This window comes from Lissotriton vulgaris, chromosome 1_1 (assembly GCF_964263255.1).
Source record: "Lissotriton vulgaris chromosome 1_1, aLisVul1.2, whole genome shotgun sequence".
Taxonomy (NCBI): domain Eukaryota; kingdom Metazoa; phylum Chordata; class Amphibia; order Caudata; family Salamandridae; genus Lissotriton; species Lissotriton vulgaris.
The window spans coordinates 1,545,935,728-1,545,959,211 of NC_141685.1; the positions used below are offsets into that span (position 1 = coordinate 1,545,935,728).

A 23,484-nucleotide genomic window follows, 5' to 3' on the forward strand; every position below is an offset into this window, starting at 1 on the left:
AGTAATACTGGTAATTTAGTACCCCCCATACATGGGACGTCTGCAGATGCCGCCGCCAAATTTACACTTAATGCATTAATATATAAAGAAAATAACATTGGGGCCAAAATACACCCCTGTCGTACTCCCCTCCCGGATTTAAAATCAGCCGTGCACTTCCCATCTTGTGACATGCGTATAGCCGCTTTCAGGTCCCTATGCAAATCGGCCATGAAGTACACCAATGCCTGGTCTAGGCCCATATCCAGGAGCATGGTCCACAGCTTTGACCTATTAACTAGGTCAAAAGCTGTGGACAGGTCCATAAACGCTAGATAGATTGACCCCCCTGCAGCCACAGTGTATTTACTGACTATTAGTTGTAGGTTGAGGCACTGGTCCTCAGTACCTCTGCCAGATCTGAAACCATACTGTGCATCACACAAGATGTCATTATTGGTTTCCCACGTTGCAATCTTATTTAAGATCACCTTCCCTAATATTTTAAAGGACGAATCCAACAATGATATCAGCCTATAACATCTTGCGTCCCCCCTCTGGCCCTTCTTGAAAATAGGGACTATTATAGACCGTGACCAGGTCGTAGGCAATCTTCTTTTATCAATGCTGGCTTTATTAAAAATATTTGTAAGGGCAATTGACCATATTGAAGGGTTAGATTTATACATGTCTGCAGGGACCCCATCTGGGCCCGGGGCCTTATGAGCAGTTGTATCTTCAATAGCCTTTAGGACTTCCTTAATGGTGAACCGCAAAGGTGACCCTGATTGTTCACTTAGTGTTGGTACAAATGGGTCTATCTGGAGATTACTCCCATATATTTTTTCGAAGTGGAGCAGCCAGTCTTTTTCAGATATATTTAGTTCCAGCGGAGAGTTTTCCTTCTCGCTGAACAAGGGTGTATTTATGATTTCCCAAAATTTGGAACTATCCTTCAGGGTGGCCCTGTCATAGAGTGAGTCCCAGGCATTATTCTTAATATCTTTCTTAAATATCTCTACAACAGATTTATAATTTTTCCTTAGTCTAGCCACTACTTCGGTATCCCTGGGTGACTTTTTTAATGCTGTCAATAAATCTCTGTGGGCCTTTGAGCATTTTGCATCAAACCACGTCTGTCAGTGTTCTTAGGGTCCCTATCTCCCCTGATGCCTGGTACTTACTCTCAAGGTCTAGTATTTGTGCCTCTAGTGCCTCAATCTCAGCGTTGAGCTTCCTCCTCTCCCCCGCCAACCTATTTTGCACCCTGTCCCTCATGACTGTTTTAAGCGCCTCCCAGAAGACTACCCTAGATTGAACCGTCCCTTCATTGTCCGCTATATAGACTCTGATACCTTTCAATATCGTTACATTTTGTAAGTCCCAAGCCGTCATTCTCCAGGTTCCTCTACTGTCACGTCTCCCTCCCCCACCCTCGCCAGGAGTGGGGAATAGTCAGCGATCCCTCTCGCTTTGTATTCCGCTACGTCCCCTACTTTCAGGTTTTGTCTGGGCAGAAAGATGTAGTCTAGTCTTGAATATACTTTATGGGCACCAGAGAAGAAGGAGTAGGCCCTCCGTTCAGGGTATAGCCACCTCCACACATCTATCAGCCCCACATTGGATATTGTTTTGGAATCTTGGTCTCCCATCACGGTTAAAATACTGAAGACCATTTTTAAGACCATCAAATCCGGCTCCTCCAGGGACCCGATTCCTATCAAAGTAATTAAACAACTGGACGCTCGCTCCCTGGAAATCATTGTGGATACGCTCAATTCTTCGTTAGAACTTTCCACAGTTCCAGCCCTTTGGAAACACGCCATGATAACGCCATTGCTAAAGAAGCCCACAGCAAATCCGGAACTCCCGGCAAATTATAGAGCTATATCTTTGCTCCCTGCCTTCTCCAAATGCTTGGAGAGACACGTCCACTCGGTCTTATCCACCTTTGCTGAAAATAATTCGCTATTGCACCCTTCGCAATCGGGTTTTCGGGCTGGCTTCTCGACAGAAGCCACCTTCCTAGGAGTTACTGAACACATCTGGAACCTCCTTGACAATGGTCAAACGGTCGCGCTCGTGCTGTTAGACCTGAGCGCGGCCTTTGACACCATATCCCACGAAACACTCATCAAGGCATTATACAGAAATGGTGTCCATGGGAAAGCGCTCGAATGGATTCGGTCCTTCTTGGCTTAACTGACATTCCAAATTACATCCTCCTTGGCCTTCTCCGACACCTTTTAAGCCCCTCATGGAGTGCCTCAGGGATCTATTTTGAGCCCCCTGTTTTTTAATCTGTACCTCAGACCCCTGGCCGACCCAGCGGAAGGATGTGGACTTACCCTCATGACCTACGCCGACGATTCCCAAATTATCTTCTCCCTATCTGAATCTTGCCCATCATCTCCGTCTCTCCTTAAATTAGGGCTTCAAAACATCCTTAACTGGATGACAAGAAATCAATTAAAGCTTAACGGAGACAAAACAGAGATTCTTCTCTTAGGGAAACAACAAGATCTCTGGAATCCCTCACAATGGCCCAATCAGATGGGAATTTTTCCCACCCCAGTTACTAAAGTACGTAATTTGGGAGTCATCATGGATAGCTCCCTCTCCATGAATCAACAGGCCAGTAAAGTTGTCGGCTTAAGCCTTACCATTATCAAATGGCTGAGGAAAATCCTTTGGATGCTGCCCTCCTCCACTCAAAAAACCGTAGTCAATGCCCTCATAACATCACAGCTTGACTACGGCAATATTCTGTACCTTGGTTCCAACAAAGCGGTAGTCAGCATACTACAGCTTGTCCAAAATGCAGCTGTTCGACTACTGTGCAGAATCCCCAAAAACTCCGGAGTCTCGAGCTACCGCCGTGAACTCCACTGGCTCAGGGTAGAATGTAGAAGCCGTTTCAAAGCCCTGAACTAAATGTTCAGATATAAAGCTGGCACTGCACCCAAATACCTTCTAGCGTTGGCTCATCCCTACACTCCCAAGCGAAATCTTCGCTCGCAATCAGCTGCCAACTTCTGCGTTCCAAGATTCAAACTGGCAAGAATGGGAGGCAGATCTTTCGCCCACCTTGGACCATCCCTCTGGAACGCACTCCCTCCTTTCATTCGTAAGGAGGAAAACCATGCCAGGTTTAGAAGGCACGTTAAGACTTGGCTATTCGAACAATAACTTGAACAGCCAGTATCTCCCTGCCATCATTATGCTGTGTCTCGGCGCCGGGAAACCCTTTTTGGGTAGATGTTGCGCCTTATAAATTTAAAAAATAAATAAATAAATGAAATAGTGCGGTTTGAATCCGGTCTCTAGAGCCAGTCCCCGTCCTGTCAAGCACTGGGTCCATTACGTCATTAAAATTCCCCCCGAGAACCTGTATGGTGTCAGCAGTGTCCAGCAGCATAGCCACGACCCCTCTAAGTGTAGTGGCTTGCAGCTTCGGAGGAGCATATACCGAAATTATCGTCTATTCTCATCTCCTCCACATTCCCTTCACCCCAACATAGTTCCCTTGTGAGTCTGTCCATGTCTGAGCTATGCAGAAGGGTATGGTCTTCTTTATGAGTATGGCCAACCCTCTCGAGCCCATAGTGTACCCTGCATGAGCCAATACATTATACTGACCTCTTGCCAGGAAGGCACAGTGCGTCCCCTTAAGGTGTGTTTCCTGTAACAGTATTATGTCAGGGTTTAGTCTTTTTATTTGTGCGTTCACCAGACCTCTCTTTATCTTGCTGCCAAGTCCATTTACCTTCCATGTTAGTACACACAAAGCCCACTCGCTCTTGATTCTGTCCCTTTATATCACCCGACATCCTGCTTTGTTGTCTGGATTATGATGCTGGTCTCTTGTGTGTGGATGGTGTCTATGCTGCCAAATCGTGCGGCCCTCATGATATGATTTCCCCTCCCCTCTCCCCCCCCCCAACTCCCCCCTACCCCCACTCCCCCACCTGCAAACATCCCATTGATTCTGACTCTTTGAGCAACCCCAACTACTCCCCGCTCCCCCCACCCACCTTCCTCCCCCTTCAGTCCCATCATCTACCCCCCGCTGCGATAGGACTTACTGGCAGGAAAAGGCCTGTCGCCCCCCCTGATGACCCTCCCCTCTACAGACCTACCCCAACTTGTCTGTCGAACAACAACTACTAAGGATGTATTCCCTCGAAGTCCACAGTTTTGTGCGGTAGTTCAGTATAAGGGAAAGAAAGATAAAAAGACAAACAAAGAACACTGTATAAAATAAAAGTTAGGTAGCTTGTAAGTCACTTGCATGTTGCCAGTCCTTGAGCAGATATCTCGTCCATCCAGTTCACTTCCCGATCAGGTATTAAGTTCCTTACTCTCGCCCTACATGGGGGTCCCTTCATTGGCGGCATCTCGCTCCAGCTCATTGATAGCTGCCACCAGAGGGTGAAGTGACTGGTCCTCCTCCTCATCACTGTCTGACGTGACGCCACCAGTGTCCTCCCCTCCCTCGGAGCGTTCCGAGGCTGCTAGACTGCGGAACCTAGACCTTCACCGTGTCGAAAGAGCGTCTAATCTTCTGCACTTCTTGGCTGTAGTCTGGGAAGATCATTATTTGCGTATTTTCTACCCTTATCTCACCTATCTTTCTGGCTTCGCGTAGAATTGTGTCTCTGTCGGCAAAGTTCAGGAATCTTGCAATGATCAGCCTGGGCCGCGCCCCCATCAATGGTTTGGCAAGGAGTGCTCTGTGTGCTCTTTCTATAATTAAGCAGTTGGAGAATGTCGCCTGGGGCAGTGTTTTAAGTAACCACGCTCGCAAGAACTCCGTCATGTTGGTCCCTTCAATTCCTTCCCTGAATCCTACAAAGCAGAGGTTGTTGCGTCTCGCCCTGTTTTCTGCGTTGTCCACCTTCCATTGCAGCTGCTTGTGCGAGTCCTTCAGTTCTTTAACGTCCATCTGTAGGGAGTGTATGACGTCCTCTGCCTCGCTCAACCTTGTCTCTGCTGTGGTGACACTCTCCGTAAGGTTTCTGAAGTCTTGGCGTAGTAAATTGACCTCTACCCCCACTTCCCCTATCTTCGCCTCCAGGGCTGCTCGAGAGGTGTGAATGTCCTCCCTGGATGCCTGTATCGCCCCCATCAGGAGTGTTGTGTCTGAGCCCGCTTCAGCTCCCTCCAGACCGTTCATTTGTGGCGCCACTGCAAATTTGTCTATAGGACCTTGTCTCGAGGTCCTGGGGACCACGTCTTTTTTCTCCATGCAGGACCGGTCCCTCAGCCAGGGGGGAGGGAGGGTAATACCTGTGTTCCGTTTCGCGTTCCTGCGTCCACCTCTGCCCTCCACAGCATCGCCTCTCCACTAGCCTTGTCTGCTGTTATTGGGTCGCGTGTTGTTAGGTGTATGAATCAACTGTGGGCCCAGGGTCTGCTTCCCCTCTGCTGTCCCCCTAGGATTTGTTTGGCTCCCTTTCGCCTCTTGTCAGTGCTGAGCGGTATATCAGGGCCAGAGTTGGTGCGCACCGATGTAGGGTGGAAGGGCAGGGTGGGGGGGGGTTGTCTTCCGTCCTAGACTGAGTGGTATCAGGGGTCCTCAGCGCCCAGCTTCAATGTGGGCCTGTCCCGGTCTACCCTAGGTCCCAACGTCAGTCCCGGGGCTTCTCTCGGTGCGGGGCTTGTCCCTTGCGTTGTATCGTCACCGGATCCACGGGTCAGTGTGAGACATGGGGGGGACCTTCCCTCCACTCGGCGTGTCCCTCTATCGTCTTCCAAGATGCCCGGGGAGTTTCTGGAGCCAAGTACCCCCTTTTTCGCGGTCTTCTTCCTCCTGTGTGCCTTCCTCCTTCTTCACTGCCTCCCCTCGCAGTCCGCGGAGGGCCGGGGGGGGGGGGGGGGGGGGGGGAGGGAAGAGGGTGACAGGTGCGCTGCGGTGGCTTCCCGACCTCTATCTGCCCCTCGATGTGCCGCCGGATCCCCGGAGGCTGGGGGGGGGGGAGCATATCTTATTCCCCTTCACGGGGAGAAGCTTCTCTGTTTCGCCGCACACTCCCTTCCAGGTGCTGCCACGGAGGGTGTGCGCCGCCTCCCCTTGGAGCCCTCACGTTGCGCCCTCCTTCCTCGATGTCTGGGCCAGATGCCCCAGGGCTCACTTACTGCTCGGCGGCCCCCTATCGTTGCGGTGCGCGGCTCTCTTGCTCCCCGGATAGTCCTGGGTCCTGGCCTCTGGCTCAGCTCCCGATGAGACATGGGCGCCGCCATCTTGACTTCGACTCCGGCTCCGGGCGCTGAACTCTTTCGGTGCTTTTCTCCACTCGCCGCCCTCCGAGAGGAGTCTCAATCTCCCGTGACTGGCTGCAACCTATCCTCCACCACTTTTCAGGTCTGTTTTGGCTGCTGGATGGGGTAAAGAATGACGGATTTAGTCGGATCGCAGTAGTGTTATCTGCCAGGACCTGAAGTGACTGACCATTATAGGGGAGGGAAGAAAGGCCTTGAGAGCCAAATGTATTGCCCACAATTCTAGAAGACGGACGTGAAACAGTCTTTCCTCTGGAGACCAAAGGTCTTTAATCTCCAGATCCCCCAGATAAACCCGTCATCCCAGAGAGGAGGCGTCCGTTATCACTGTGGCCACCGGAGAGGAAGGTTGAAACGGCTTCCCTTGAGACAGGTTGCCTGGAACACTCCACCATAACAGCATAACACCATCCGCTGCAGTGTCTCTGGAGATCCTGACCACCTCCCTGAGATCCCCGTTGTGTTGAAACCACTGCCTGAGGAGGCACCACTGGAGTGCCCTCAGGTGCCAGCGTGCATGGTTGACCACGAGAATGCAGGAAGCGAACAGACGAACAGGTGCGGAACCTTCAGGACTGGAACAGCTGTTCATCTTGAAACATTGAAATCATAGCTTGGATGTCTTGTAGTGTTCACTACTTCCCCTATGAACAGGTTGTGCTGAGGGCACCAGGTGAGATTTGGGTACATTTATCGAAAAACCCAAGTGGGACAACAGCCATGTTGTTACTTGCAGATGAAGAAGCACCATCTCTTGACAACTTTGCTTTGAGCAGCCAGTCGTCCAGATAGGGAAAAACAGGAATCCCCGACCTTCTGAGATGTGCTGCTACCAGCACCATCACCTTTGTGAAGACCCGTGGTGCAGATGTAAGACCGAATGAGATGTAAGTAAACTGGTAGTGTTGAGACCCCACCGTAAAACAAAGATACTTCCAATGCGACTTCAGGATGGGAATGTGAAAGTAGGCATCCTGTAAATCGATCAACACCATTTAGTCTTCCTGCTGCAGCACTAGTAGAACCTGAGCTAGGGTCAACATCTTGAATTTCTCCTGTTTGAGGTAAAAAATTCATGATCCTGAGGTCTAGGATCGGTCTCAATCGTCTGTCATTTTTGGGGATCAGGAAATACCGGGAGTAGCATCCCGGACCCTTTTCCTGCTCCAGAACCACCTCTATTGCACCCTTCTGCAGCAAAGATATAACCTCTTGCTGCAGAAGCAACAGATGGTCCTCTGAACACCAACCCTGACACGGGGGAAAAAGAGGAGCAAACTCCCGGAAAGGAAGGGCGTACCCTTTTTCTACACAATTCAATACACAAAGAGCCCCCCTGTTAACCCAACTGCGGAGCTAGTTAGGGTAACATGAGAGGAGGAGGAGGAGACTTGTTGGCAAGCAGATCCTCGCAGACGACCCCTACACTTTCCTCTATATGTTCTATACAGCGGTTTTGCCTGTTATTGCTTCTGCTGCGGTTGTCGGGCCCGAAATGGAGCAGCCTATCCAAAGCCCCAAAATCTTCTGTATTCAAAATCCTAGGCTGAGATTGCAATCCTAGAGATCTAGCGGTAGCTCCACTGTCTTTAAAGCGCTGTAGCTCTGAGTCCACCTTGGTACTGAAAAGTCTAGAGTCATCAAAATGAAGATTCAAAAGTGTGGACTGAATATCTGGAGAGAACCCTGATCTTCTCAGCCAGGCTTGCCTCCTAGTTGCCACCGAGGAACATATCACCCTAGCAACTGAGTCAGCCGTGTCAAGCCCAGATTGAATAACCTGACGGGCCGTAGCTTGAGTGCCATTCAGCACCTCTGCAAAGTGGCCCATGACATCCTCTGGGAATTCAGGTATCGCGTCCTTAGATCAGTCAATCAACGCATGGATGTGCGTCCAAGCAGGCATGTTGCATTAGTAGACTTTATTTTACCACACTGGCTGATGAAAATACCTTTTTCACCAACTGCTCCATTTTTTTGTCCCTATCCTCAGGAGTGGACGGAAAGGATCCTGAAGATTGCTTTGAAGAACATGAAGTCTGAACCACCAAGCTCTCATGTGAAGGGAGATTTGATAGAAAGGCTGGATCCCCAGACGCAACCTTGTATCACCTTGCCACTGTTCTGTACACAGCTGGGGCAGACATAGGCTTTGCCATACTTCCATAATGGGATCAGTCATTGAATGGAAGCAAGGGCTCTATCACTAATGAAGGAGTGTGAAGAACCTCCTTCAGAATGTTCGATTTGACCTCTGCAGTGGGCACCTGCAAATCCAGAAGGCCATCAGCGTTCCTGATGACAGAATTATAGTTAGAAACCTCCTGAGAAGGAAGAGCCTTAGGAGTAGAGAGTTCCCAGTCTGGCTATGTATCTATCCCACTAGCTTACTGAAGCCCTTCCAATTCATGCATGGGATCCCCTATCTCCCCTTCCTAAGCCTTTTCCTGTTGCTCCTGGAATTCTTCCTCTTCCTGAAGCCTATGTGCTTCCCTTCTTGACCTTATCTTCGGTATAGGCGTTGGCGGTGCCAGACGGGGTCCGGTGACATCAGAGCCGGTGTCAATGGAGGCCCTTCAGGGACAGCCTAAGGCGTCGTACAATGCCAAAACGAAACCCGACGGCGTCCCTCCTGGGATGGAATCAGCGTCGAGAACCTCGGCATCAGGAGAGGCCAATTTGGGGTCATCGGCATGAAAGGTATAAAAGGTGCCTAGGCATAATGATCGGGTAAGCCCATGTTGAATGGAAGCAATCCCACGGGGCCAACAGGCACACCTGAAGGGTTAGTCACCTTGGCAAACCTGCCATACATCGCATTTAAAAAAAGCAAGTATCCGTACCTGGAGCCAGAAAAGCTGGGCACGGATCCGGCATTGCCTGCTCAGGAACAACCTGAGGCCGTAAGGCTGGATCTGGCTGCGCCGTCGGAGACACCAGAGCTGGGGGCTGGAGTAGTCAGAGGTGAAGGTGATGCTTCCCTGGGCAGCAGAGATCCCCATCGGAGTCAGAGAATGAGCCGGAGTCACCTGCAGTGAAGGTGAAATCTCATCCTTCTTGTGACGCCGTAAGGATGAGGACCCTGACTTCTTGACTTATCCTTAGAAGAGCGACATCTGGAGCCATGACGCCACTTCTTGTGCTTATTTGATGCCTTCGAGGTGTGCAGAGTCGGCAACTTGAACCTCAGCTTTGTCCTTTTGCGACCCCTCTTCTGCTTCTTTGCCCTGGTCATGAACAGATTTGCTTCTCTCTCCTGGAGGGCCTTCGGATTCATACAGTGACACGAAGAGCATCCCTCGATGTAGTGGTCAGATGATCATAAAAGGCAATCATCATGGGGGTGCGTGATGGACATGTGACCCCAAATTCCCTACAAGAAACAAGTTACTTACTTGTAACTATAGTTCTCCAGTATTGGCATCTTTCATAGATTCACATGCTTGAATAATTATCTGCCGCCGAAATGGGTGTCCCAGGTATTATTAAAATAAATGTCCTACTAGACATAGAAAATAAGACCGTAGACCTAAAAACCTTTTGTAACATATCTCTGTCCTTTAGTAAAAAAGTACCAAACTTCGAACTACGCAATCAGAAGGGACCACCCTGTAGAACCTTCCTGAGAGAAGCTTCAGTCCCTCAGATTTTCCAAGCACAAGTGCGCACAAATAGAAAAAAAAGAGATAAGTAAGTGAGCCTTTTCCAGGGGGTCGCATGTGAATCTATGCTCCACTATCGAGGTTGAGTCATCTAAGGAGGTCTTGCAGCGGATGTGTCCTTCCAGATGTGTCCTTGCAGATGATGGCAATTCAACCTCTGTTTGTTCGTTTGGTCCTAGTGTGTTATTTTGTAGCCTTCTGGGGTGACGGTGGCGATGTCCAGCGGAGAGGCGGAGTTCAGCCAAGTCTCTGTTCAGGTTGGGGGAGGAAATCGTGTCCCAGATCTCCTTGGCGTGTTTACCAAGTGATAATGCGGTGAGTAGAATGCACTGGAGTTGTGAAGTGGTACAAAAGGGGGTGGTGATGGACGGAGCATCTGAATCAATCAAACACTCGCACCCAGTCAAAAAATCTGGGTTTAATCCATCACCGTTCTTTAGCCCACTCTGCCACCCCAGTTCAGACATGGCTATATGCAAATCAGTCTGACCCTGTGCCTCATGGGAACAGTTCAGCCCGAACTGCCAAGCCATGTCTTCCCTGGACCGGAAACAAGCTTCCGAGGACCGGTTTCTGGCATTCCAGCAGTCTTCAGCCCGGCTTGCTTGAATCCAGTGGCAAAGTGAGCAAGGGACTCACGTCTGAGCATACCCTGCCACACTTATGGCGGCCAAAAGCGGTACAAAAGGGGGTGGTGATGGACGGAGCATCTGAATCAATCAAACACTCACACCCAGTCAAAAGATCTGGGTTTAATCCATCACCGTTCTTTAGCCCACTCTGCCACCCCAGTTCAGACATGGCTATATGCAAATCAGTCTGACCCTGGCCTCATGGGAACAGTCCAGCCCGACCTGCCAAACCAAGTCTTTCCCTGTAGGAGAATTGTAGGAGGCAGCACGGAAGGGTCGGTCTCAGAGCAGAAGCAGGTGTGTTGCTGTTGGACTGTTTATACTATGTTGCTGAAGAAGTTCATGCCAAGACACTTGTCTGGTCCATGGGATTGTAGGATCATGTGGGGTTTGATGCAGTGGTTGACTTTATTGGACAGTGTTCCGCTTCTAATATCAGATTCACTGATTGAGATGGTATAGTACTAAGTTGATGTAAGGGGGACAGGAACTCTTTTTTTCTACCATTTTCTTTCCTAGAGACATGTTGAACGTTTGTTGTGTGCGAGGTCTTTGGAGTACCAGAATACTGAAAGGTTTGGCTGTCAATTGCATTTTTTAGTTGGAATGTGGTTTACCATTACATAACAGGCTCTGTTCCTGCCATGGCAGCGAGCTTTCCAGTTTGCATTTCACATTTCATGCTTTACTTCGTCTTGTATTCCCAATCAGCACTTGTTATTCCAGATGTGTTTCTGTAAATTTTTAATGCTACATGCAGGTCTTGTACAGGGCATACTGTGCTCTGAGTGCCTTCTCAGGGCCTGGGTGTGATCAACTGTTTCACGCTGCATGTCAGTAGGCCACATGACATGATCATCCAATCCTAGGCCTCTCTGTGCGCAGAGTGCCTTTTGGGGTCTGGGTGTGCTCAACTGCGGATAGATGTTCATAACCGGGCACAACTGAGATCTGTAGTTGAAGCTGAATGCAACGCGAGTATCTCACGGTGCATGTCAGTAGGTCACATGACATGATCATCCAATCCTTGGCCTCTCTGTGCCCGGAGTGGCCTCTTGGGGTCTGGGTGTGCTCAACTGCGGATGGATGTCCATAACCGGGCACGACTACAATCTCTACCTTCTACTACTATTCTTGTAAAGCACTCAGTCGCCTGAAAGGGTTTTTATCGCGCTATATAAAATGCCAAATAAATAAATTAAAATAATCTTAAACCAATCCTGCTATTTTATGCAACAGGTGTACTGCATTTGGGGACTTGTAGTTTCGTATTTAACATTTTAAGAACAGACTAAAATATTCCTGCACGCAAAGTGCTTTTGGATGAAATGTCAGGACTAGATGGAAGGGTCACACATTACATGAGGATATTAACCACCTGGGTACAATAATGTAACACAACAAAATGCAACGATGAACATAAATGTATGTCCCAAAAATTTTTCACCCTTTACTCGTTTTAGATCCTTTGATCACAATGGTTTTTCAACATTATACATAGGATTTTTTCAAAGACAGAAGCATGAGAGAATATAGCTTTGGATAATTCTCACTTGAAACGTTTGGCTTGCTAGGTTTTACCCTTCACGTATCTAGCACGCAAAGTTGAAACGCACCACTGTAAACCAGCTTTGTCTACAATTGTTACAAAGCGTGCGCTCAATTGAGGGACCCAGTGAAATTATTTTACTCAAGTCGGGCCTCGGGCGGCTATAAAAGGTTCTAAAACCATTACACTAGGGAGGAGGGTCGGGGTAGGATACTTCCACGTGTCATACGATGGCGGACACCATTTAATCACGCCCATGATAAAAAAAAAGTGTGATTGACCTTTCCTTGTGGGTGCCAAGGACACCCCAGAACTACACCCTGTTTTAATGACTTCACCTAATCACGACCCACGGTTTCCAAGAGTTTCCCAGAACGGAGGTCTGTAGTAGACCACTTTCCCAACCTCCAATTAATAAACAATATGTCTTCAAAACTCGTTTGTTTTATGAAATCCATCATGCTTGCTCATGCGATAATCACTCTCAGCTATTTTGCTGAACGGGAGAGAACATGTAAGGTGTTTTGAAGTTATCTATAATCACCCTCTTATTTCCGAGTTTTGTTTTTAGTATTTTCCCTGAATCCGCCTTTCTCACTTTTGAAGCTCTATCCCTCCACAAAATGCTTCCCTTGTGTGCGCGAGGGGGCAACCGAGGTCTCCACAGCATAGGGTAGGACGGAGGACAAGGAAGGACGCGCACTGAGGCAGCACGCAGGAATGTCCCGACTGAAACGGGAGTGGAGGCGGCGTGCTACATCACATCTCAACGACCCCTGGGAGCAGCTGAGATGGGCAGCAGGGACCACTCCAAGCCAAGGCACGAGGGCAAATGCGGCGGAATCCTTAGTTCGCCACTGAGATTCCAACGGGAACAAATGGCCACATTAGGCATAGGCAGGGCTTTAAGTGGGCCGGGTCTCTAATGGACTGTTCATTTTTGCCCTCAACCTCGGGTGAGAAAAAGGAAAAGCTTGACTCTGCAGCCGTACCACCCTTCACTGCCATTGAGGTAACTTTAAAGAGACATGTTATAGTTCTTTTAGTCTCGTAATTTCATTACAGAAGCATTTTCAATATTATATCCAACAAAGCCATGGTTGTTGCTTATTTATCTTATACAACTAACAGCCATTGACATGGCCAATACCCCTGGCTTGTTGTAGGAGTAATATTACTTGTTGTATTATATACCTGGATGCAATCACAGAAGCAGCAAAATACCAGTCGAGCAGTATACTATGCCTAACACAGATTTTTATTTTACGCATTTTAAGCCACGCCCTTAATGCCATCAGCCACGTCTCTTTCAGAGACCCTCCTGTGTTTTTATCCAACTTAAAGGCATGGGAAAAGGCTTGTGGTCCCCATGGTAAGGCTCTGCCAGCACCACGTGGAGGCCTTACATCTTACCTTCTGAACGGATGTCACGTCAGCAACCTGCCCCATGCAGAGAGGCCTTTTCAGCACGCTGACCTACACAGAAAGGCCCTGTCTTGTCCCTGTGTTAAGCAAAGAGACAGCTGCAGCATCATCAAATAGGCAGTGGGGGGCGACAGTTACCATATGAGTCAGCGCTTTTACCGACAACCAGTATAACACACGGATGCAGCTATCCCCCACGCATAGCCCCTGCTAGCACCATGCCCTGTATAGAGTGTCCTAGCAGGTACCGCCCCTTTGCAGACTGTTTCTACCAGCAAACACTGACTCAGTAGCAGAAGCATTCCTAGCACCGGCTCCTTAGTGGGGTCATGGAAGACATGCAAGGGGCCCTATGCTTCGAAATACTCAAATGGGGTGTGTGTATCACTTGCAGATGAAGGGCTGGGTTATGTTCACTTCTATTTTATATTGTTTCTGTGTGCTGTGAGCTTTCAGAAGTTTGCAGCAAAGCGGAAAACTTCCCCAACACTCACAAAATAGACATAGCAGTGTGTCTCGTTCTGGGACGAAAAAACAAGTGTTGCACAGGCACTGGTCGTGCATGCAATCGAGACGAGCCCCCCTCTGCTGCTAGGCAACCTGTGACGCTGGGCCAATCCCAGCACGGCTAGTGGTGACGTAGGAGCCCACAGCCGATGAAGCTCCCGGCGGTTATCTCGTGTCTTTATGGGGCCATATGTTTGAAACACATGGCCCCATAAAGATAAGAAACCTTTTGCGATGCACGGAAGGCAGACGAGCCCGTCCAAGTGGGCCGGCCGAAAAAGCCTAAAGTACACGTCATGAAGAGCTCTTAACCAATGGCTGGCCACCGTTTAGCATAAACGGTGATGCCGGCCAAAGGAAAAGAGGGGCAGGGCTTAAAGCCCTTTACTGAAACTACTAAAAATCATTAAATCTCGCCGAGAGAGCTGCGCATGTGCGCAGCAATGCTAGCCGAGACCTAAAAAGTTACAAGAGTAAATGTAGCTTATCTGTAGAAGTCCTTCATTGCACTGGAATGAGACATAATATGGACTTTTAATAGAAACTTCAATAACATAAAATGTGTACCATTTCATATTCCCTTAGTCGCTTCAGGGCTTCAACCAACTCCTTGTCTTTTTCCCTGGCATCTCCTTCGGCCAGCTCTGCTACTCGTTCTGCCTCTTTGGATCTCTGCTCCACAAGCTGCAGCATAGCCTGGAGCTCTAAAAGGCGATTCTGCTGCGAGTTGGAAGATACTCCTGGGAAATATACAAAAGCATATGTTTTAGCATTATTAAAAGAAGTTCATTTTCTTAAAACAACCATTTTTACCATGCTTACCAACAGTCAGTTAAGCTCTCTGCATAATAGTGAAACCCCTTTGATAATTGTCTCTGATAATTGTAGGGGGTATGAAAGGTAGGTTATAAGTATGAGAAATTGCTAATGAAGAGAAAAGATTTACAACTTCTTTTTCCCCTTCAAGGGATCGTCCACAAAGATTGTGTAAGGTAAATGTTTGGTGAATCCATTCACTTAATCTGTAAATCAGGTTACCAGTGGCTGATCACAAACATCTATTATACTGTAAGATTAACGTTTACAAGATGGACGATCAGTGATGGCCACTGAAGTCTGATTAATAACATAAATAGAGCCAGACTTACGACCGTTTTTAGCAGTCACAAATGGGAAATCAGCCTCTTTGCGACTGCTACAAAGGGTTGTAATGTGTACCAACCTATTTTGCGAGTCACTATTAGAAGGGGCATGCCAAGGACGTCTCTTCCTAATAGCGAGTTAAAGTAGAATTTCAAATTGGTGGTAAGCCAGTGCAAACGGGACGTGGGCCCTAAGGGACCCCTTCTCCTTTGTGATTGGCAGCAAAAATGTTTTTTAAGAGCAGGCAGTTGTCCTACGGACCACTGCCTGCTCCTAAAAAATGACCCGGAAACATTTTATTTTTATTTTCTAAATGCATTCCGTTTTTCTCTAGGGAAAACGGGCTGCATTTCAAAAACAAAAACTGCTTTATTGAAAAAGCAGACACAGATATGGTGGTCTGCTGACCTTAGTGGGCCACCATCACTGTGAGTGCCGACAGTTCCCAATGGGTCGCAAAATGCGACCTGCCTCATAAATATTAATGAGGCAGGTCCTTTGCGACCAATTTGAGAATTACAAACAGTGTCTCAGACACTGTTGTACATCAGTGTGTGCGACTGCAATATGCGAGTAGCAAAAAATGCTGATTGTGAGTCTCAAACACTGAGGGCCGTACATTAGGCCCCTCGTCCCTATGAGGAAAGTGTAGCCCTTGACTTCCATGGCAATCGTTTCCTAAGGAACCCTTCTCACAAGTATGGTTTTATGCATTTAATGTATTTATTTTCATTTTAACAGATTATTATTTCAAAATAGCAAATACCAAACTAAGGTGCTCCTCTTGAGGGTGCAGTGAAAACTGATACAGTAAATAGTGTGCTGTTGATAAATACAATACTACATACATGCGATTGACACAGATAAAATGAGGTTATTTCCGATATTCGTGTTAAGAGTGTCACGATCCACAATCAAATTAAAATAACAGTCCACAGTTGAAAATTGTAGACGTTTCGACCCACAATACCAAATGAATCATAAAAGAGTCATTATCAGGACAGAGGATTGGAGGAGGCACCAGAAGTTTTGTGGTGAGAGTCCCACAATCTTTAGGGAATATCTAATCCAATTAGTACATCATGCGGGCTAGCCTTAAAAATGACAAGCTACAAAGATATAGGTCTGGCCGAAAGAGGTCTAGAAAAAGCAGCGAGTTGAGTTCTTAAAACGCTGAAATATTGATGTATCGTTGTGCACAAAAGTGCTGGCGTGATTCAGCATCTCCTATTAAAACTACAACATAGCATAATTTCCAGTACTGTTGTTGGTCCAATAGGGTCCTCCGGAAACGAGTGGCTTATAAAGCTGGTTGATCCGATATTAGACTAATGTTGTCACAAGGATCGGTATTGGTTGTCAGAGTGCACGCAGTACTGGAACAAATCCAAAGCCCCTGAACACAGTCCCATGGAAGGCAAATCTTGAGTATTGCAACTTTCTAAGAGACCTCCGCCAACATTCTTGGGAAAGGACCTTCCCGGACTCCCCTATTAGAAGAGAAATACTGAGCCAGCCTAATCAGCTAGACATTTTAACTTTTGAGATACACTGGCCATTTCTTGCAGTGGGGGCATGGCCAACTGCTTGGCTTTGTGAATGTTCCAACCCCTGGTAACTAGCCTTCAGCATGATCAGGAGACTGTAAATGTCTGCTGCAAGCCCTGTGTGCCCTAAACTTGCACCCTTCTGATGCATCAGTACGCTGAACATTCACTGCTGAGAAATTATAGTGATCTGAAGGTCAGAGGTTCAAACATTGGCAAGACAGCCTCAGCCTTACATCCTTCTAAAGTTAGTAAACGGACTACTAAACAATGGGTAATATTAAAATCTGTTACTTACTGCGGTTCGAAAAAGTACAAGTGTGGTATAAAGCACAATGTAAACAAGGTATTATTAATATCCCTAAACCATGACCTGAGATTACTTCCATGGTTGCCGTAAAAAAACACAAACTCTGAACTACTGCACACTTCCTGTTACAAAAATGGTTTGCGACCATAGCACTTTACAAATTTGCTCAAAAGCAACCATAATTGCAGTTAGAGTGTGCCATTCCCATTTTAACATTATCTTATGTTTCAGCCATTCCTTGAAAACAACAACATGAACATTGTTTTCCCACGCTGCTATTTCAGATCTGTATTGCACTGGTTCTAGGTCTTCCCATCTATGTGTTACGAATGTCACAAACATTTGAACAGTAGGAAGGTTAGAGCTGTGTTACCCTTTTACAGTCTACAGCTAGGAGTCCTGGACTTCACAGCCAAAAGTGCTCCATCACTGTATTAAATGAGAACTGTGTTGTATTTTTTGTAAAATAGATTCTTTGTACTGTAAAAATATTTGCATATGAAAAGACATTATTACAGAGTTGTTATCACTGGATAATAACGTTGGCAGTTCTTTTGTGCAGCGGAAGGATACATTGGTGTTTGGGGTTGAGAACAGCATACTATGGTTGAAGTAATAAACTGTGGCAGTGTGAATGAATTGGGATTGAGCTGATCTAAACGGATTCAGTTACCCCATTCTTACATGGTAAATAAGTGATTTCAAAAAAGAGAACAAGCATTGGCAAAGCCAATAGCTCTTGCCTACGCAAGAGCTATTGGCTTTGCCAATGTACTTGAGCCATGTTGTACACCAAAATGGCTGCTGTTCAGTATGGCTAAAAGTTAGTGGCACAGAGGAGAGTTGAGTGGAGTGTTGTAGAGTGGAATGGCGAAGAGTGGAGTAAAGTGTTGTGGAGTGGCAGAGAGTGTTGTGGAGTGGAGTGGCATACACTGGATTGGCACAGATTAGAGTGGACTGGTGGAGTGCACTGGCGTAGAGTGTTGCAGAGTATGGAGGCATAGAGCGCAGTGGGATTGAGCACAGTAGCATTGAATGGAATTCAGTGGCACACAATTCAGCGTCGTAGAATGCAGTGGAGTAGATGAAAGTGGTGCATAGTAGAGTGCAGTGGAGCAGGGTAGAGTGGCAGTGAGTAGAGTGGCGTAGCGTTGAGTGGTGTAGAGTGCAGAGTCGAGTGGCATAGAGTGGTGCAGAGTTGAGTAGCATAGAGTATAGTATTAACACACAAAAGGAGGTCCTAGGGGAGTATTTTAATGACCCAACTGCTAAACCCCCTAACTATCAATAACACCAACAGAAATTAGCAGTGAGTCAAAGGCTAGAACAGTCATGTATCCAACTGAAAATGAGAAAAGCTAACACTGTGAGCGAGTTCCCATCAGTCCACCATCGAGACCGCCCTTCATCATCTGGGATCTCTTACTCTGGATAACAAATGGTAACCCATAAACTACCGACTGCAGATGTTACATAGCCAGGTAGAAAGGGTCCCAAATACATCAACTCAGATGTGACCAGGGTGTGTCACAATGTGGGAACTGAATAGCAGTGCTAGAATGAAAAAAGTGCAAGTGATGAAAGAAAAGAGAAAGCTCTAAAATTAGGTAGTGAGAGGAGAAACAACTTTAATAGATATCCTTCCACTCCTAAACTAATAAAAAACAGTGCAAGGTGTAGTATGAAATATTGACTACTCCCTGAGATGATAGGTCGACATGTTTCTGCAGTCACCGGAGCCAATAGGTCTCCTGCTGCTTCTTCAGGACCTTGAAAGTGCTACTGCTATATAAAAAAAAAGTGAAGATATCACCTGATGAGTGCGTCTCCCCAACCATTTGCTGGGGAGGAACAGCCCACCTCACCTGGCACCAGCTCAGGTAGTGGGTACACCGCTCTCTCCGTCGATGCACCGGGCGTCCCTCTGAAGCTCTTTCGTAGGGAGGTGAGCTTCAGAAAGAGCTTCAGAGGGACGCCCGGTGCATCGACGGAGAGAGCGGTGTACCCACTACCTGAGCTGGTGCCAGGTGAGGTGGGCTGTTCCTCCCCAGCAAATGGTTGGGGAGACGCACTCATCAGGTGATATCTTCACTTTTTTTTATATAGCAGTAGCACTTTCAAGGTCCTGAAGAAGCAGCAGGAGACCTATTGGCTCCGGTGACTGCAGAAACATGTCGACCTATCATCTCAGGGAGTAGTCAATATTTCATACTACACCTTGCACTGTTTTTTATTAGTTTAGGAGTGGAAGGATATCTATTAAAGTTGTTTCTCCTCTCACTACCTAATTTTAGAGCTTTCTCTTTTCTTTCATCACTTGCACTTTTTTCATTCTAGCACTGCTATTCAGTTCCCACATTGTGACACACCCTGGTCACATCTGAGTTGATGTATTTGGGACCCTTTCTACCTGGCTATGTAACATCTGCAGTCGGTAGTTTATGGGTTACCATTTGTTATCCAGAGTAAGGCATAGAGTATAGTACCACAGAGTGCAGTGGCTTAGAGTGGTGGGGAGTAGAGAGGTGCGGAGTAGAGAGGTGCGGAGTAGAGAGGTGCGGAGTAGAGAGGTGCGGAGTACAGAGGTGCGGAGTAGAGTGGTGCGGAGTAGAGTGGTGCGGAGTAGAGTGGTATGGAGTAGAAGTGTGTAGAGTTCAGTGGTGGAGAGTGCAGTGTTGCAGAGTAGTGTCAGAATGCAATATGTAGAGTGGAGTAGAGTGACATAGAGAGCTGTGGCGTGGAGTACAGTGATGCAGAATAGAGTGCAACAGAGTAGAGTGCATTGGCATAGAGTGCAGAGGCATAGAGTGCAGTGGCATAGAATGGAGTGGCATAGAATGGAGTGGCGCTGAGTAAAGTGTAGTTACATAGAGTGGCACAGAGTGTAATGGCGCAGAGTAAAGTGGTGTAGAGTAGAGAGGCAAAACTCTAACACAAGGGTTTTTAGAAGTCAGGGAAACCGCTTGGCGCTCTGCTAAATAGTCGCAAGTGGGTAAGTCAAGGATAAATCTGCATGTGCAACTAGGAGAGGGGATAAGCCTTGTAACCCCTCAATTGTGTGTAGGTAAAGACCCTCACAATGAAACAAAAAACAACAACCTAGGCACAGATATTATTAGGTAAACAGTATGTGAGCAAGTACAAGAGATACAAGGTAATGTTATAAATGAGAGAAAGTATCCGATATGTTGAATTATGTTCTGTTTTTTATTACTCCTTAAGTTTTGAGCCAACGAACAGAAGCAAACCAGCCGACACGTGTTTCGTCGCATTTTGAAAATAATTCTGCGACTTCCTCAGGGCGCTCAGCCAGTGATAATTCCAACCCGGCTGGGCTAAAACTCTCAGGTAGACCCTGGTTGCTAAAATGGCATTAACGTGCCGTGAATAGTAACATCCAGCACACTCTCACTTAGATCCGGAATGCAGGATCGGAGTATGGAAAAGTCTTTAATATGCTGGAGTCAAAACAAGGCGAGCAGGGTAGCTGTCGCCTACGGTGCCGGACGCAGTGAAGGAAAATCTTATAGAGGAACAGATAATTCCAGCGGGTTATGATATCTTCGGGGAGCACGCCGAATACACCTCCACGGCCGATCACTGTGTTCCAAGTAGAGTGGCGTTTAGCGGATTGGTGTAGAGTGGAGGGCCTGGAATTGAGAGTTAGAGAAAAGTGCATTGGCGTAGAGTGTATTGGCATAGAGTGCAGTGGAGTAGAGTTCAGTGGCGTAGAGTGCAGTGGCCTAGGGTGCACAGTGGCATAGAGTAGAGTGGTACAGGGAAGAGTACAGAGGCGTAGAGTGCAGTGGCGCACAGTGGAGTGGTGCAGAATGCCGTGGTTGAGTGTAGAGTGGTGCGGAGTAGAGTGCAGTGGTGTAGAGTAAAGTGGAATGGCATAGAGCAGACTATACATGGTATTGAAATGACCATTACATTTGCACAAACGTACAGTTTTAATAACACACTTCAGAAATAACAAAATTGTGCTTTGTTTGTGTCCCTAATTCTGATATATTTTCAAATACTTACACAGCTCATTTAACTGTTGTCGAGTACTTGAAAAAAACTCTTTCCTCAACCCAGTATCCAGCAAGCTTGTTATATAAATTCTCTCACTTTGAAGACAGAAAAAGAGAAGTAAACATGCGCCCTCGGGAGACAGCACCTGACATTTCACCTCGGTCTCTAAACGCACATCTAATGTAAAAAGATAAGAATGCGTTTATAGGCCTGTTAAGGCAAACAAAGCCAGCAAATAGAAAGACAGAAATGTGAGTTACAAGCCATAAAGCCAATAGTAATCAACGGGCGGAATGCATTTCTAGGTCAACTTTCTGAAAGCCCCCAAGATGTCTTTAGCAAACCAAACAGCTGCAACAAAAAAACAAGCACTGGCATAGCCAATAGCTCTCCCTTTTGGGACCTTATAAGTGTTTAGGCATGCAGCATATTATCCTTTATGTTACATTAGCCATTAACCCCATGCATGCTGCTGCGATTCTGTGCCTGTGCGGCAAAATCGCGAGGGGGCAGGTTTATGACGGCCCCCAGCCGTCATCAGCACACGAGCCCCGTAGTGCATGACGGATGGGGGCCGTCATCAGCATGCAAGGGGTTAACGACATCAAATTTTGGGGTAAAATCATCTATGACACAGTGGGTTTATTACTACCAGGCATTAATTAATGTCCTTTGACAGTGTTGGCATTCTGTTGCCTAAGAAAATTCGAGGGGGATGGAAATTATTAGGTGTGTGGCAATGAACTCTCTCCTAAAATGTTCCTTGTGTAAATTTACAGTGGAAATGTGGATTAAATTCAAGACCTGCAAAATTCTGTGAACTTTTTAGACTTAGTGGTACGGCTAGTATACCAACATTACATTATTGTATTCATCCTACAGTCTCAGTTGATACACTTATGTGAAAGTGCCAGGTTTTTAAAACTGTAGAGGCTGCAGAAATGTTAATTATTTGTTGCAAAATTTGGGATGCTTGTCTATAAATAATGGTTGTTACTTACGTGTAGAATTATTCTTGCCCACTTTGCTCCCCCACTACTGTAGCATTGCTTTGTGAATTATGCCACATTTTAAAACCTATGTGTACATTGAGCCTGGTAAATTGACTGCATGGCAGGGCATCTTTACACTATTAGTTGGAGGGGAACTCTGCATTACCGAATGAGAATATCGCTCTTCAGAAGAAGGACACTCCCTGTTTCAACTCCTCTTGAAGGGAGACTGGCGGGTCACCTTCTGCTCTAGCAGCTGTAAGGCAGAAAACAGGTGCGCATCAATGAAAGGCCTCAGTTCAGTCTAATTCTGGCTACAAGGCCAGTTATTTAAGTGACTGTAAAGCGAACCTAAATTACAAGTTTATTCGAATGCAAAGTACTTGCACTTCTTTCTCAGCCTCTCCACTCCTATAAGTAATCCTTCAGAAGTTTCACTGGTGCTAGTGGTTTTAAGGCAGTGTGCAGTAAGACACCCAGTATTGTCTCCGAGACTTCAGGGCATACTAACCTTGTCACACGTTTCAGCTGCAGTGTTTTCCCTCTACGTTTGGTCATGTGTAACCAAGTTAATGAGTGTTATGAATACAATGCATTATGTTCTGGCCTGAGCGCTTGGATTCCATGCTAGTCAGTTGTCCACTGTCTGTGTATGGACATCAGGCTCGGGCCACTAGTTCAATAAAACCTCTCGTAACCATAAACGACTGTCGTAAGCACATACAGCCTCTTCTCATTTTGATATTTAATAGTAAACATATTAATACTATAGTTCTGACCTATAATTGCTTTTACCCAGCTGAATGAAAGTCCATGTAACGCCCAGCACCGAAAGGGTGTTTTGGCTGGTAAGATTGGAACTTGTGACCTGCTAGTCACAGACCAATGACCACAGCGACCTTTTAACACCTCTAGCCATTTATTAATTGTACCCTAATATCTCATCGGTAAGAATGCACCTGTTTCTATCCCTTTCTTGTGTTGGTTTTTTAGTTTCAGGAGTAGACAGGAGGTTGTACACTAATAAGAATTTCCCATGATGTTTAACATTTTTACTCTTTATGGATATAGTATAAACTAAGTATATTTAGGCATGTATAAAGTACTTCATGCAAAGCGCCCTGTTTACTTGCCCTAAAACTACACATGTACGCTGATCTTGGATGAGTGTGTTTTCCCTATGAAAACAGTAGTCTCGTATGAGATCAGCTGCAGAGGTTTCAGCAAAGTTATGTGGCATGCAGGTGCGGAGAACTATGGACTTCATCAGCTTTGCCTCATGGGGAAAGATGACTACACTTGGCTAGATTTAGAACTGCCAATTAAGGATGTAACTAAACTGCCCCAAAAAATATAACAGTAATTGGCTTAATCGCCCTGCCTCTGAAAACTTTGACATACGTGCAACAGTAGAAACTGAAAGTTGTTGTAAACCT

At 46.6% G+C, this 23,484-nt stretch overlaps 1 protein-coding gene across 1 annotated transcript in view; it reads right to left on the reverse strand.

The window, feature by feature from the left end:
- The window catches only part of CEP290 (centrosomal protein 290), a 1,386,965-nt gene that overhangs the window by 1,136,028 nt on the left and 227,453 nt on the right, over positions 1-23,484 (reverse strand). Inside the window, exon 13 of the mRNA XM_086918001.1 lies at positions 14,604-14,776. Coding sequence (XP_086774127.1) covers positions 14,604-14,776 — 173 coding nt within the window. The remainder of the gene's footprint in view (positions 1-14,603; positions 14,777-23,484) is intronic.